Source organism: Condylura cristata, unplaced genomic scaffold (genome assembly GCF_000260355.1).
Source record: "Condylura cristata isolate star-nosed mole 26May11 unplaced genomic scaffold, ConCri1.0 scaffold00003, whole genome shotgun sequence".
NCBI classification, from domain to species: Eukaryota; Metazoa; Chordata; class Mammalia; order Eulipotyphla; family Talpidae; genus Condylura; species Condylura cristata.
The window spans coordinates 49,561,724-49,579,094 of NW_004567104.1; the positions used below are offsets into that span (position 1 = coordinate 49,561,724).

Consider the following 17,371-nt stretch of genomic DNA (forward strand, 5'->3'; position numbering starts at 1 on the left):
CTTTGTAAATGAAATCTTTATTAACAGTATCAATCATGTCTAGTACCTTTATTTTCATGAATTAAAGAGATAAGGCTGCTATTGCAAAATTGTTAAGTGAGGGAAAGAGAATATTTGCAGCTATATATCCTCTGCATAATCTGTGTTGGTCTTTAAGGAGTACGAAGACAAGGAAAAAATGAAAACTTGAAAGAAGTGATTAAATAGTGGACACAGTAGCATAATTACTTCAATGAAATAATAAAATCTGTCAAACTAAATAAAACATCATGTTTCTGTAACTCTTCTCATATATAAAAATCATGCATCAAATAGAAAAGTGAGAATGCCTGTGTACTTAGAAAAAATACAGTAATAAAATTAGTTCCCATGCCTTTGGCCAGACCAAAATTTATTTATATCTAATTTTTTAAAAGATTTATTTATGCATACAGAACTGGGGTACAGGTCAGAGGCTCAGGGGCAGCGAGAGGCTTCACCAGAGACAGAGTGGGGAGCAGAACAGGCAGATGGACGAAGTACACCGCTGAGGGGAGCAGCGGGCGGGTCAGGAGAGGTCTGCCACACCATGTGGTCTCCTCCGGGGCAGTTGGGAATAGAACTCATGCACAAGTGGCTTTTTTAGCTTCTTAGTGCGGTGCTTTTAACCCGCTGCGCCACCAGGGAGGGCCTTATATCTAACTTGTAAGTATAATTTTGTCTTGTTTAGTGCCGAATTTTTTTCATAAAATATATAAATTTGTATTTTAAGAAATCATTTTTCTGGACCCTCCCTGGTGGCGCAATGGGTTAAAGCACAGCACTATGAAGCTATCTGCAACCACTGCAGCAAGAGTTTGATTCCCTGCCAGGGAATTGACCAACATGGTATGGCAGACCTCTCCTGTCTCACCTCACCACTTAACTCCCCTCAACAGTGTACTTCATCGATCTGCCTGTTCTGCTACCTGCTCTGTCTCTGGTAAATTCTCCACCCACCCCAGCTCTCTGCATAAATAAATAAATCTTTGGGAAAGAAAAAAGAAATCAATGTTCTGATTTCCAAATTAGAATGTCATCACATACTGATATTTACACCTTCATTGATGATAAAATAATTTTATGAGACAATATCAATTAATTAATATGATCTAGAGGATCGTTTCTATGATCTATAGTTTATATATTAAGTTACTGTCTTTACACTTACTTGACTTGTTACCATATCACTTAGAGAAAAAAATAATCCTTAACAAACGTGCTTGCAGTTTGGGTAAGATTGATTTGACTGAGCAAAATACTTGTAAAACTCATAGACACTAATAAAAATTAAAGTGAGGTTTCTGAGATTCAGAGGGAGGGAAGAGAGAAAATGTGTTATAAGGGTTAAAAAAGTATTCCTTGTTTAAAAAAATAATATAATTTAAATTCAGGTAGCATGCCATTTAAGTCTTCTGTTTAACCATATAACTGCACTGCCACTTGCAAGGGAAAAAATTAAGACAAATCAAAGCAACAGTTTTTAAATGCACATTAAAAAAAAATACACACATGCCTTTCAAAAACCATTTATTAGTGTAAACTATTTCCAGTGAGGATAATCCACCAAATTCCTTTTAGCTTTCAAGAAAAATTTCAACCATGCCTTAATCTCTTTATGGTCGACCTTTCCTCTACAGGTTTTTGTGAAATTTCATTGAGTGTAAATGGAACCAGACAATATAAACTATAAATAACTACCTCATGCTTTTCAGGAAATGTCTCCATGTAAACATAACAAGAGTTTTCATACAAATTACAGGCTTTATAATCGTTAGAAGAAATATATGCACCTGTTCAATTTAATTTTTTTTTCTAAATTAAGTGCTGAATGGGAAAAAAAAGTAGCAAGAAAAAAAAAGTAAATTCTTAAATTGGATTTATGTATCCACTTCTAGTCCCAGGTAGTAAGTGTCTAAAAACAGGCAAAAATATGGTTGCATTTTTTACTGCACTTGAAATGAGCAAATCTCGTGTTTCTCCCCAGGCAGTTTGACTCAGTCAATACTTTAATAAGGTCAGTGATCAAGGGGAAACTTGCTAAGGATTAGATAACATAGTCCAGTTGCAGTTTTTTTTTTTGTTTGAAATTTATATTAGAAAATCTGGCAAGATTTGGATATAAGCATTTTGTAGTAATAGTTCTTTTTTCATCCTTTTGGGATAGACAGATGTCTGACTTTCATTTTCAGCTTCTAAAAGTAACATTTTATTTGCATTTCTCAATTAATGGAAGAGTAGAGAACTCTTTGGAGAATTAAAATTGTCACAGTTGAATGATCTGTGCTTATTTGTGGCATTATTGCCTGATTTTCATCAAACTAGATCAGGAATTTAGAGGAAGTTGAATTTGTGTACTTGTTATAATCCCAAAAGAATTTCTAAAGGAATGAGATATACAATAGAAAAATATTATTTTTGTATACTCCAAATCTACTGTGATTCTTGATTGGCATTAACTTACATACTTTTCCCAGAATAGTTTCTGGAGTCCTTCCCATCATTTCCCCTACTTAATTTAATTTCTGGGGACATTTAATTTCTGACCATTTGAGATGGCATATTCTATAATCCCTTCCCAAAGCCATATATCACATTACATTATTAGCAGAAAATAATTTTATCAGGAGGTTTAAATTGATGCGAATAACTGCATTTAAAATAAATATTTATAAAAATTTATCTCCTTTAGAAACATAAAACTTGGTTGCACAAATATACAAATGTCCAGATTGTGGAAATCAAAGTATTCTTTCATCCTTACTGCTTATTTTGAAAATAAAATGTAACAGGGTGGGTGATCCTAGGAAAAGAGGAGGTTGTAAGTTCCTTCACCACCCATAGAGTGGAGCTGAGCAGGGAAGAAGAGAAGCTGGAGAAGAGACTGGAGAGGTAAGGATGAAGGATGGACAGAGCCAGAAGGAGACCCACCGGAGGGTAACTTTGGGTCCTTGATTTGGAAACTATATTCTTTCCTTCTCTTTGTTGCACACTAATTGTATTTAAGTTCCTTTCCATTAAAGGCCTAACCCACTAGAGTAGGATTTGTCTTGATGGCACAGACAGCAGAACTTATTTAGAGTGGCCAGCTTTGGGGATTCTGGAATGTCCCTCTCCCTGTTCCGTAACAAAATTATGTAATTTTTATGGAGGTAATATTAATATACCACAATGTATATGTGTTAGGGGGTATGGGTTCATATATCACCACACCTGCAACCAAAGGACCAATAAGCCTCCATCAGGTCCTTCGGGGGCTCTTCACCTTTTGGTGTGTTCTGGTAGCTTCAGTTCTGCATTCAGATTCCAAGGGCTTGTTTTGAGCATACTTAATGCTCTATGTGCTTTGACATATACTTTTTATATTTCATATTTTCATTGGAAACATTAAATCTCTCATTCTTTCTTTACAATGTTTTGATTATTTCTCACTTTGCAAAGCACTAGATATAATAAAAATAATGTTTCTGTAATTATTGAGTGCAACAGAAAAGTGATTTACTTTATATTAACTTCATCAAAAAAGAGATAAAAGCAGAATTCAAGAAGTGATAAGGAAGCAATTTTAAAAAAGTATGACTAGGAATATGACAGCAATTAATTGAGTTTAGGATGTAAAATGAATAAAATGGTTGTGGAATTTAGAGCTGACTGAAATGTGGTAAATTGGTAGAAATGTTTAATGAGCAGCCTTGGAGGGAAAAGGCCATGCCCCATCCCAATCTACTGGCAGGTCCATAAAACTGAAGGAGAGCAAGAAACACCCAGAGGGGGACTAGCTCGAAATTAGCTGGTTTCTGGATGATAAGGCAATTTCCCATAATAGGTTTGATGATTCTCTTAAAAATACAAAATGCTCCCCCCTGTCCCCACCTCCCAAGGGTAGTGTGGAACATGCTCACTGCCTAGCAGCTTCTCCTAAATGCTCTCCCCTGTCCCAACTTGCTTTCTGGGAGCTGATAAATCTACCTTTTAGAGCACAGTAGAAGGAGTGACTTAGACACTGCTGTCAGGACCTATGAGCCAACACCCTTAGAGCACCTGCTCACTTCACCCCAGGAAAGAACTTACACCCCGCAAAGTATGGGAGTTCCTGCCTCTCCATCCTCTTGTAGCTATTCTTCCCTGAATTCTGCTCACCTGGTGCCTCTTGCTGTCATTGCTAAAAATGTGGCTTTGGCTTTGGATTCTTCTCAATCAAAGACTGAGGGGCCACCCAGAAAAACTCTAGGAACCCCAAAACCTTGTAACAGATCTAACCAACTTATTTTCTTCTTTTGATATACCAAATTTTGATCTACAAAATCCAACTTGCATAATTTTTTAAAAAGTTTATTTATGCATACAGATCTGGGGTACAGGCCAGAGGTATGGGGTGGTGAGAGGCTTCACCCGAGACAGAGTGGGAGTGGAAAAGAAAGATCGACGAAGTACACTACTGAGGGGAACAGTGGGTGGATCAGGAGAGGTCTGCTGCACCATGTGGATCACCTCTGGGGCAGGCAGGGGTTACTCATGCGGAAGTGGAAGTGGCTTAAGCTTCTTAGTGCTGAGCTTTAACCCGCTGCGCCACCAGGGAGGGCCCCCAAATTATATAATTTTAACAATCCATTTTTTAATTCAAACGAAAGATAGTGTAACACGAAATAGGAGATACTATAAATCTAGAGTAGTTAGACAATACTTGCAATTTTAAGATCTTGCAGATTATGCTTAATGTAAGCTGTAAATATCCTTTTAATTTCTTTCTATTTTGATCAAGCCATACAGATGCTGCGTTACAATGCTGGCACCAGTCCCAGGACTGCCACCACATGAATCTCTGCTCCCGGCACCATGGGGACTCCCCGAACTCACTAAACCAGCCTTCCACATAGTGTGGTGTTTGCTGCACAACATGGAAATTGGCTATGAAATCTCCGTAATGAGTGTTTGTATCAGTAAATTCCCTTGCTGTCCATTTTCTATCAGGTAATGTTGTTTTAATTGGTACCAAATGCTCATATCCAATTTCTCTGCGGTGGACATTGCAACAAATAAGAATGATGAAAAAGAAAAAAGAACAAAAAACTTCATTTACCAGCTCAGCCACTTGGCTGTTTCTTTTGGAAAAACACAACTGTATGTAAAAATGACCTGCTCTTTTATTTACTGCATTTTACTTCAGATTAGTATTTTAGGTTCTAATATCATGCACATTACGGAATATCTGTAGAGGCTCTATCCAGCCACAAAGATGATGCACTCTTTAACATCAGAAATATATTTAGAGGATTGTGATTATTTTTGCCTCTATTCTCACTTAATAAAGTGATGTCATGGAGCTGCAGGGTCTCTGCAGCCTTATAATTCAGTATGGTGCTAGGAGCAGCAGTGCCAGCTCTCCTGAGAGTTTGTTCGAAATACAATGCCTCCTCCCACCACCATTTAACCCTGGACCCGTGCACGGACCCATAACCTGCATTTCAAAAAGACCCTCATGTGATCCATTTGCCTTCCTTCGGTCACACTTTTCTAAGTTCTGGTATAACGATCGCCTGTAGGTTCACGTGCAAGTCTACATTTAATTGCACAGTATGGAAATTAGGTGGTCACAGAGGAGGAGGAAAGAGAGAATGGACATGTTTCTGTACCTAAATAGTGGATGGAGGTAAGAGTAGCATTCATGCAAGTGAAAAGTCTCGCCTCTTGGATAAACACCTAAGCAAAGGAACTGCAACAAAAGAAAATGAGGAATGTATACTGATACTGCAATAAAGGAAGGAAGGAATGATTTTTTTCCTTTCTTCAGTTGATTATTTCTTCATTTACTGCTATATCTTCAGGAAAAACGAAAGACTTATTACTGTTATCTGGGTATTCCCAGATAATTCTTGAGAAAGCAGAATAAGATGGGAGAGGCGAAGGAAATGTGGACAAAGTTTGACATTGAGAGAGATTAACTTTCAAAAAGACATTCAAAATTCAACCATTTTCCAAAGGAAGTACGTTAAAACATCCCTGAGTGATGAAAACATTCCACAGAATGAATATCTTCCCACAAATATCATCACCTTTAAAAAAAAATACACAGTACACATGGCATGGGTTTATCTGTTTTTATATAAAACTCTAGTATCTTATGCTATAACTAGTGGGCTAGGTGAAACAATGGGAAGTCACATTAATTCAGTACATTATACAGATAATCAATGATCACTCGGATAGGAGAATGCTTCCTTTCTCATGATGAGTTTTCCTGCATAAAACGTAAAAACTGCTGACAGGTAAAGCTTAATAAGAAAACATGAAGGAAAAGATGAACCAGTGTCTTAAGCACTGAATATAAGAATAATAAAGTGTTATGAGGGGATTATGTTCTCAAGATGAGCTACAGTTGGTAATTAGTGGTGCTCTACAACACTCTGGTGAGACAGGTGAGCTTTATCGCCACCACTTTAGAGTAGCAAACTGGGCGTTAGAGAATAATGAAATGTTTGGCCTCAGGGAACCCAGAAAATCAGCATCAGCAGAAAGCACTGACGTTTGTGAGGCATTCAATTATGATTAAAGTAACAAGTCTAACTTTAACAACCTTTCACTACTGAGAGTTTGGTGATTACTTAGCTTCCTGTGCCATAGTTTCTCATCTGTAAAATGGGAGGAGTGATAATACTGATCTCAAAAGGTTGTCATTAGAACTGAATTATTTAATACATGTCAGATGAATTATTTAATACATGTCGGGTATTTTTTAAAGTGCTTTACATGTATTAAATAATTTACCTGACATGTATTAAATAATTCAATTCTAATTATAACTGGATCAAAGCTTGTGTGGGCAGAGCACATGGGACGGACTATGGTGCTGGCACATGCAAGAATTGGCGATGGGAAGATCACAAGTATTACAACCGAACTGAATATGTACAGATGAAGAATGCTGTATGAATACATTGAAAAATAAAATAATAAACATATAAGTATCGAATAAAAAATAAAATAATTATATCTTCCTTAAATTGAAAAAAAGTACCTGCCATATAACTAGCCAACTATTTTTAAATATAAAATTATAAATTTATAAATATAAATATAAATTTATAAGTTTTAGCTATTTCCATTTCAGAGTGTTGGAAATATGAAAGTGGACATGCATTTATATTCTAATTATTAAAAGAACATCACTTATCTGATAGATACTTGCTTATTGATATTTCTTATGAACAGGTAGAAATAAAAAGTGCAAACCCTCCCTGGTGGCGCAATAGGTTAGGACGCAGCACTATAAGCTAAGCGCAGCTGCTTCAGTGCTGAGTTGGATCCCTGGCTCCAAAGGCGATCCACATAGTGGAGCAGAACCTCTCCTGTCTCGCCTGCTGCTCCCCTCAGCAATGTATTTCCATCTATCCCCTGTTCTGCTCCCAACTCTGTCTCTGGTGAATCCTCTCACCGCCCCTGCACCTGTGACCTGTATTCCAATTCTATAGGCATAAATAAATAAATCTTCAAAAAAAAAAAAAAAGGAAGCACTAGAGGTTTTCTTTTCACCTTTAATTGCCAGAGGAAATTTCACAGTGGGTTGGCTTTTTTTTCTCAACTTCTCAATTGCCTGGGAATGAGTTCCGGACAAAGATAATTCTTTAAAATTTGATCGTAAGCAAACAGCTTTGGTAGGTACTGACTGGAGGTTGGTGACAAAGCCAGACAAGAAATAACCTTTCTTTAGTGGCTCCCAAGACAGAGAGGGGGTCAGATGCATACATAAATAACTCTATCAACACTAGTTTCAATAAGTACATTAAAATAACAATGAAGCAATAAAAAATGTGAGTATCTGGACAGAGGAAAAATGTGAAGAAAAATGAGAATATGAACATAAAGTTGAAAAGTTGGGGGAAGAAAAGAGATAAGGAAAGTGTATGTTTGGTGTTTGATAATATTTTTGATATTTTGTGACAAGAAAGCTTGCCAACATTTTGAGGTGGGAGACAACGGGGATAGATAGATGAATTCTTAATTCTCCCACTATGGGTAGGTTCTATATTTGGACAAAGGTCTTGTAATAAAAAAAATAATTCATTTTTATAACACCCAGATAGTGCTTTTTTTCTCAAAATATCACATTTTCTGAGCAAAAGTCACTGATAACAATAATATGTTGTTTGACTTCAGATATTTGTAGATACTTGACACTGAAGCAGCTTAACTTCTTTCCTGATTTGCAGAACAAGGCTTTTAACACAATGAAAACTTAATAAAACTGCACAATCATCAGAGTAAAGTTAATATGGGACTTTACATATTAATTAGGTGTTAGTAATACACAGTGTTAATGTGTAAATGCCTTAAGTTAAAGACTTAGGTAACAATATACATGATTGATAATATGAATATTACAATGAAGTCAAAGATTCAAATTCTGCATCTCTCTCCATGTAGTGAAGTTCTTTAGTTAATAGTTGGTGCCACCAGATCTTGCTGGATCCTGTCCTGCTGCCACCCCTTAACCTTGTTCCTGCCACCTGCTTTAGAACCACTATACAGAACTAGTTGGCTGCAGAAACCACTATACAGAAATAAAAGTGCTTATAATATTTTTGTTCACACAGCATATATGCCACCATTCAGTCCCATGGCCAATGCTGGACTGTCTCCATAAGATAAACTCAGATATAATTAGAATGCAGAGTTCTTTGGGTCACTGCGAGTTTGATCTCTTTTTTTCCACAGTCCTTCTTTCACCCTCTTCTAGTTTTACTGGGAACTTTCTTACGTCACTTACTTGTCTCAAAGTGTATTTTTTAACAACTAAAGCTAAAATAATTCCCCAAATTAGTTAGGAGCCATCCATGGAAACATCTATATATCCACTGCCCGTGTTGAACTCCACTTGCTGTCTCCCTCTTTCTTTCTTGTCTCCACCCATGTATCCCCACCGTTCATTTCACTCCACCTCAATTGGCAAATATTGAAAGAACAACCTCTTTCATTCTGTACTTCTCTACACTCATTTAGTCATATACCAAAGAGGAACAGTTGTTTTCCCAAAATGGGATAATTCATTTATCTTTTCTTAGTGAATAACATTTAGGTTCCTAAAAAAGAAGGAAATTAGCACTTTTAACTACATGCTCTATCATAAGTTATTCCAATTATAACTTTTATAAAAGTATTTTTCGGCACTCCCTGGTGGCGCATGGGTTAAAGCACAGCACTGAGAATCTAAAGCTGCTTCCGCATGAGTTCGATTTCCGCCTGCCCAGGAGGTGACCACATGGCGTGGCAGACCTCTCCTGACCCACCCGCTGCTCCCCTCAGCAGTGTACTTCGTCTATCTGCCTGTTCTGCTCCCCACTCTGTCTCTGGTGAAGACTCTCACCATCCCTGAGCCTCTGGCATGTACCCCAGTTCTGTATGCACACAAAAAAAAATTTCTAGGAAGAAGAAATGATGTGATAGATACTGATATGTTCATTATACAGTCAGAATTTGAAGTCCTAATTGAGAAAGTTTTTACATTATCATTTTGTCAGCAGGATTAAAAAAAAAAAGCACTCTTATTTCTCTTCTTGACCTTTTTCTTCATAGAAAATCTAAATGTATTTATGATGTTCTTTTGCTTCTAGTAAATTACAGAAAAACAAGAATTTTTATTATCATATGTAATGTAGATACTGTATATAATTTTTTGCACTTAAATTATTTTTTGAAGTTAATGTTTCTTTTATCAATATTTAGAGTAGTTTTAGCATAATGAAAGATATTATCAGAAATGACATCTGGTTAACTACCACATCTAAAGCCAGCAACATAATGGTGAAGAATAGAAGGAAGCATAAAGTGTGAATAAAATAAAGGTAAGGGAGTATATAAATTGGGAAAATACAGAAATAGAGAACAATTTTTAAAACAAAAATTGGAATTTTAAGGTTAACATTTTGTGTTTTAACCATATTTATTTCTACCTTATTATCAAATAAAAAAGTTGTCCTGAATATAAAGAAAAAATTTAATTAATCAGTTATTCACATTTATCATTAAAATGTTCTTTGCAATTTACTGTGGGACTATAACTTTCAACTCATGCAAAGAATATGGCCTATACAAACTCTCTCTACATTATAGTGAACTCCATTTGTCATTTGTTCTCAATTGTAGCAACAACGTTATTTCAAATTAATGGCAAGTTTTGGAGCTACTACTTCTTACTAAATTGTAAAAATCTGTAGGGTTTAAGTCTGACATATAAGTCTCACCATCTCGTGTCTTTTATCTGACCTAAAATAAGACAAATTAATTGAGAAATAACATGCACAACAGCAAACTGGAGAGTAGTCAAATATATAAAAGCATGAGGTTAAACCAAAGAAGAACCCATCTTAAAGGAAAATAACAGCCTAACAAGAGGCTCAGTATATACATATATACAAGTATATGTGTATGCTGTTTGTAAAGAAGATCAGAGAAAGACCTACTTTCTCATAGTACTTGATCTCGTAGTCCAGTATGGTGCCACTGGAAACAGCAGGTGCTTGCCATGATAGTGCAATACTGTTTTGGGAAGCCCAGTCCTTCCTTACCATACCTATCAGGGAAGGTGCTGAAAAGAAAGAAAATAAAGAATTATTTGGCAGGAACTATTCTCCACCATCATTTCCTTAAAATTTTGTATTCTAAAGAAAACATGATTCTTATGGAAGGAGACCTAAGAACTTGTCTATTAAATCCAAATAAAATATGAAAATAAATTCAGAAATGCTATTAGGAAACATAGGAAAAATTCAAATAGTATAAGAATAAGGATTGGAGATCATAGTTTTTTCTTTATTACAGGACATTTTCCTTCCCCTGACTGGATTCAGATATGACAGGAAATACAATACACTGGACTTCTATATTTTATCAAATCTAAATATGCCACAGAAAATCCCTCTACAATTACAATGTAATTTATAACCTTTTCTTTCCATTCAAGACAGCACTTTATAATAAAATCGTATTATTTTATAGTTTGTATCACAAACTTCTTAACTACAAGAAATTATTGCATATCAACTTGAGGATTATTATTTTTATATGTGTTCTATGTCATTTGAATAAAATGGAAATATTTAGCTTGTGAAGTTTATTTTCAGAGACATGGCTATACTTTTGTCTAATAATTACTTTAGCAATCCAATACAAATGTTATCTGTGTTAAGATGCAAAATTTACCTAAAATGTATACAAAAGATCTTTAACAACAACAACAAAAACACTAATAAGACAAATTCAAATTCAAAACACTGAGATACTATTTTTATCTTACTAGTATAGTAAGGACAAGCACTTTAATACGTTGTTGGCAGGAATGTATATGGTACATTTACGAAGAGAAATCAACCATTTGAAAGCAAAATATTATTTATGCATTGGTATTTTGAAATATATCCCAAATACATATATATATAAACCACACAAATAAAAAAATGACATATTTTCAAGGAGACTCCTTGAGCTTTATTTGAAAAGATTTGAAATAACTTAAATGCACATCCTAAGGGACTGATTGAACAAATTCATGTTACCTCAACTGGGAGATGAAGTTGTACAAAGGCATTGTGATTATGTATGATTACAGTGAAGTCATTTCATTACATATTTTTAAAAGAAAGAGGCAGGTGATGAAAAATGGGTAATAACCCATTTTTAAATGTAAACCTAAGAATAAAAAAATGGTAACAGTGGTTACCATGTGTGTAGGTGAGGAGGGACCACGAGGATGGACACTAGGTCAGAAGCTGGATGTCTCTGATAATACCGATATTGAAGATTCACTTTAGAGCACTGTAAACAATTTAAATGACTAGAAAACCAATTACCGCTAAAAATCTTGAAATTGGACCCTTGCTAGTGTTGCAGCCGGTTAAAACAGCACTATGAAACTAAAGCCACTTCAGCATCAGTTCAATTCCCCAACGGGGAAGTGACTCACATGGCACAGCAGACCTCTCCTGATCTACCCGCTGCTCCCCTCAGCAGTGTATTTCATCAACTGGCTTGTTCTGCTCCCCACTGTCTCTGGTGAATCCCCTCACTACTCCTGTACCTCTGGCCTGTACCCCAGTTCTGTATGCATAAATAAATAATTATTGAAAATTTTTTCTTGAAAATTAAAGGATAATAACTGTAAATTGAATTGGAGGAGAAACCACTTAAAGTGACTTTAAAACTCAGTAATTTAGCATAAGATAAAATGTGATCTCTTTAAAAGACTTAGTAAAACCACACAAACTGGTTTTAGTAGTGATACTGTTGGTGGCTATGATATTGCTATTATCATTTCTAATTTCTGTTATATTAAGGTATAAAACAAACAAGTAACTATGTTAATTAACTATATTAATTAAAACAAAACTATGGATTTTTTTGTCTAAGAAGATAGATAAGAGCAGTTAAGGTAAGCAAAAGTTCTGCAGAAGTAAACTCAAATTAGAAATATAATTTTGAACTCATGATATACCTTGCCAATTCCTTTTCAAAAATCTATTAATATATATGAATTCATGCAAACAGATGAAAATACAATTTGAAAAAACTGATTCTATGAATGTTGTTTTTATAGTTTAAGGAAAATGCATTTTTCAAATGTGTGAGAATTACAAGTATTATTCTCCTAAAAAATATAAATACTTTAGAAACTGTATGTAAAGTTCTTTCCTGCTGTTCAATAAAAGACTTTTTACTGGGTGAAAATATATTCTCAAAAATAAGTGATAACTACATAAAATGCTAAGAAATAGAAGCTTAGATTATAAGCAAAAACAGAAATGGATAATGTAAGAAAGAAAATGCGTTCAAATAACTCACCATTTAAATTGAGCCACATTCACTACTAATGAACTATAATTAATAAATTTATCCAGTGGAAACTATGTTAATATTCTTAAATTATGACTATAATGGATTAAGTTGTGATACTAGAAAAACTACAACATTAAAGTAAATCATGTAGATTTGAAGTTGATTAGTACTACTGATCTACAATTTTTGAACATGCCCTACTCATATGTAAAATCATGATTAATATCATAAATCAATATTACTATGTATTAATATAAAATTATTACATTTTATGGTATAATTACTTACATGCAAGATCAACTATAATCCTTGCAAAAGTTTAAGAAATTCAATTGTGAGAGTACAAGATCAGTATGTCACTTGGTTAAAAGATGGGTACCATGGTTTCAATTTCCAGTTCTTCAATAGTTTATTGATTGTACTGTTTCATCATCTAAATTTATGAGTCCTTTCCTTTTTTTTTCTATAAAATTGAAGGAAAGAAAACCTATTGTCTACTTCATAGATTCATCGCTTATACATGGACTTCAGTTTCCAGAACTTTGCAAATCCTATAATCTACTCACTTTTGCATATTCCTTTCTTATGTAAATATACATATTCTACAGGGTTGTCAGTATAGATTATTTTAGATAAAATGGTTAACTACGTATTCTAAAGCCTGTTCTATATACGATATAGATACTATAATTAGAGCTTTTCTGTGTCAAAATTTCAATTATGTTGATTCTTCCTTTAATGTTGAATGGGGAAGTTCTGAATATAGTTCTGTTATATTTCTTATGTTTTATGCACAACTTTTTGATTTTGTTAAATTATTCTATAAATTGCCTCTATAAAATTTCAGAGCTACACTATGTACTAGCAAATTGCTTTTTGAAGAGACCTATATAAATATATACGAGGCTCATGTCTTTTTAAGATTTTATTTAATTTTGCATAGAGCTGGTGTGTAGGCCAGAGATATGGGAAGAGGTGAGAGGATTCACCAGAAACAGTGGGGATCAGAATAAGCTGATCTACTGAAATACACTGCTAAGGAGAGCAGTGGACTTAACAGGAGAGGTTTGCTATGCTATGTGGGTCACTTCCCTCGTCTGAGATTAAACTGAAGACATGGCCTGTAATAGTGCTGAGACTTCATCCTTAGTCTGTCAATTAGGTCTCTTTGCACACATTTTAAATGGTTAATGTGTTGAAGCAGAGGATGTGGAGAACATGTGTAGACTAATAGAGAGCTCAGATGTTGCATTTTCTTTTTAAAAGGACTAAGCTAAAAGAATTTTGTTTTAAAATAAAGCTTCACTACATAAAACATTTGTTTTGAACATTTCCAATGTACTGATTTTTTTATAACCCAAGTTTATATAACACGTGAATTTGGCATATTGTGACAACACTGGAGTGCCAATACTAGAAAGCAGAAATACATTAATCCCTCCACATGAGAAAAACTGATTTTAGGACACAGAAGTGCAACTATTGATTTTTTTCACTTGTTATTCTAGAAAGTGAGAGAAAGGAATTGGCAGGGAAATAACATCTTCTGAAGTTTGTCAAATCAGAGGTTAATATAAGGCTTGAAGATTAAAACAGTGTTTCCCGAATCAGAATTATGAATTCAATAAAACTATATTTCTGATATACATTTTTTTCTTAAGCATTAAAAACCTTTGTTTTGACTTTCAAAATAAATGCTTGTTGACTAGATTGTCAACATTTAAAAAAATAGTTATAGTACAAATCTTTCTTACTACATTTTCTAAGTCTCAAAAAATTTACCAAAAGTATGTAACAAAAATTGAAGTGTCATTGTTTTCAACCTTAGGTCTAAATTAAACAGAAATAACCAAATGAGAACAGAAAAAGTGTAATGGAAGTCAAAAAGATCAATGAATCCAAATATCGGTTCTTTGAAAAAATAAACAAAACAGACAAACCTGTAGATTCACAAAGAGGGCAAAATTGATAAGCTCGTGTAATTTGTCATAACATGGGCAGAACAGGGGAGGATGTTGCTAAGGGAAATAAGCCAGAATGAGAGATTACACTTTTAGTATCACTCATACGTAGAATACAGAGAAGCAAAACAAAATGTAAGATAACTCCAGGTCAAAAACAAACCCTAGAAATATGCTCTCAAATAAAAATAAATAAATAAATAAAGCACATTTATTTCACCCATAATGTAAATGAAGGTGGATTTCGCTCAATAACTGCATTCCTCTTTAGATACAGCAAATGGAAACTAGGTGATTGTGGGGCATATATGCTATCAAATAGGTTGGCATACAATCAAAATCTTGTAAAATATCATGTGTCATAGAAAGAAAAATTAATGCAACAACTCTAATAGTTAAATAATGAATTATGAGACTTCAGTGTTTTAGCTTTCCATATATATTTATATACATTATTTTTTAAAAAAGATTTATTTATTTATGCATGCAGAACTAGGGTACAAGCCAGAGGTCTAGAGGTGGTGAGAGGATTCACCAGGGACAGAGTGGGGAGCAGAACAGGCCAAATGACAAAGTACACTGCTGAGGGGAGCAGTGGACGGGTCAGAGGAGGTCTGCTGCGCCATGTGAATTACCTCCAGGGCGGGAGAGAACTCAAGCTAAGTGGCTTTAGCTTCTTAAGAGCTGTGCTTTAACCCGCTGCGCCAACAGGGAGGGCCATTATATGCATTAGTTTTTACTGCAGACGTGGAAACATACTAAGTATATAATAAGGAGGAATTTATAGAAATAATACTGTAATTAAATATATATGTGAATTTACATAGTATATATGTATCGTAGCTATATCATCTACCTCATATGATTATTGTAAAAATACAAAAGAATAAACTGTAAAGGATTAGCTCAGTTACTGAAAATGCACATTACAAATATTGCTCGCTCTCTCTCTATATATATATTTTAAGAATAATTTATTTATTCATATAGAACTGGGGTACAGGCCAGAGATGCGGAGGGTGAGAGGATTCACCAGAGACAGAGCGGAGAGCAGAACAGGCAGATCGACGAAGTACACTGCTGAGGGGAGTAGTGGGTGGGTCAGGAGAGGTCTGCCACGCCATGTGGATCTCCTCTGGGTTGGCGGGAATCGAACTCATGTGGAAGTGACTTAAGCTTCTTAATGCTGTGCTTTAACCTGTTGCACCACCAGGGAGGGCCTACAAATATTGCTATATTTTTATAAATTAGTTCGCTTGGAAACAAAACCAGGTCTTTCTATTTCCACATCCATGATTTTTCTGTTGTTGCTATTCTTCAGAATATAATTGATTAAAGACATTAAAAATAAATAAATAAGGCCACCCACCAGAGGAGAGGGGAAGGTTGGAGAGGAAGGGGGGACTGGGAACCCAATGGGATATGGTGGGGGACTATGTTTGCCTTGAAGGCATGAAGGCATGTAGGCTTAGGTAAAATATGCCTTTAAATAATTACTGTTTTAAAAAAGATTGACTTATCTGTGCAAACAAGAACTGGGGTATAGGCCAGAGGTGCAGGGGGTTAGAGGGTTTACCAGAGACAGAGTGGGCAACAGAATGGGCAGAATGACTGAAATCCATTGCTGAGGGGAGAAGTGGGAGAGGTGGGAGGTTTGCCATCTGCCACACCATATGGATCACCATCCTGGCCGGGGATTGAACCAGTGCTTCAGTGGCTGCTGATAGCTGTATAGTGCTGCACTTTAACTTGTTGGCCACTGGGGAGGGCCCCTGCAAGTATTTTTTAAAAAGTACTTTTTTAAAAAAAAAAATTTAGCTATTCTGGCCCTACTTATTTTCCATATTTAATCTATAATCTCTCAGGTTTCTCTGTTCTCAACAAGAAAAGATGAGGTTTTCCTCCTTAGTGTGAATATATTAGTGATACAGGTAACAGAGGATAACTTTTTCCATTTTTCCTTGGTTAATGTTGCTTTATTTTTCAGAAGCATTTAGCTTTGAATTTCAAGGTTCTTTTCTAAGGAAATAGCGGCATCAGGTAACATAAAACTTGCTCACCCATTTTACTTCCTGCCATGCCAATATGGCAGGCAGTGTGACAAAACATTAGTGAAAAATATGTGGAAGTATTTGTGTAGAAAACTCTTATTACTTATGGAGTTCACAGTGAAGAATTTCCTTATTACTTGAGTCAAAATAACAAAGCATTATCAGCACTTAATTACACAGAGTAATACCTGAAGTTTTATCTTTAAAGTTCTGTGACGCAGAAAGGGTGCTATTTTAATTTCTATTTTATTAGACTTGTGATAAGCTGATGTAATGTGTTCACTGTTAAGCTTGTCTTTTAGGCTACTACTTTCAGTAATTTATACCATATAACTCTACTGTCTATTACATCACTCTAGAGATATTTGAGACAGTCTTATACGACAGACACCATAACATGCAGTTTTTTTGTTTTTTTGTAAATAAAGGGAAAAGCGATCCTCCATGGTGGTGCAGTGGTTAAAGTGCAGCACTGTGAAGCTGGCCAACGCTGCTTGGGTGAGAGTTCCATCCCAA

General features: G+C 35.1%; 1 protein-coding gene across 2 annotated transcripts in view; it reads right to left on the reverse strand.

Annotated features, from left to right (window-relative positions):
- Positions 1 to 17,371, reverse strand: part of EPHA6 (EPH receptor A6) — a 563,177-nt gene that overhangs the window by 243,489 nt on the left and 302,317 nt on the right. For both annotated transcript variants that reach the window (XM_004675273.2, XM_012734527.1), the window contains exon 6: positions 10,476 to 10,600. In XM_004675273.2, the coding sequence (XP_004675330.1) occupies positions 10,476 to 10,600 (125 nt within the window). The remainder of the gene's footprint in view (positions 1 to 10,475; positions 10,601 to 17,371) is intronic.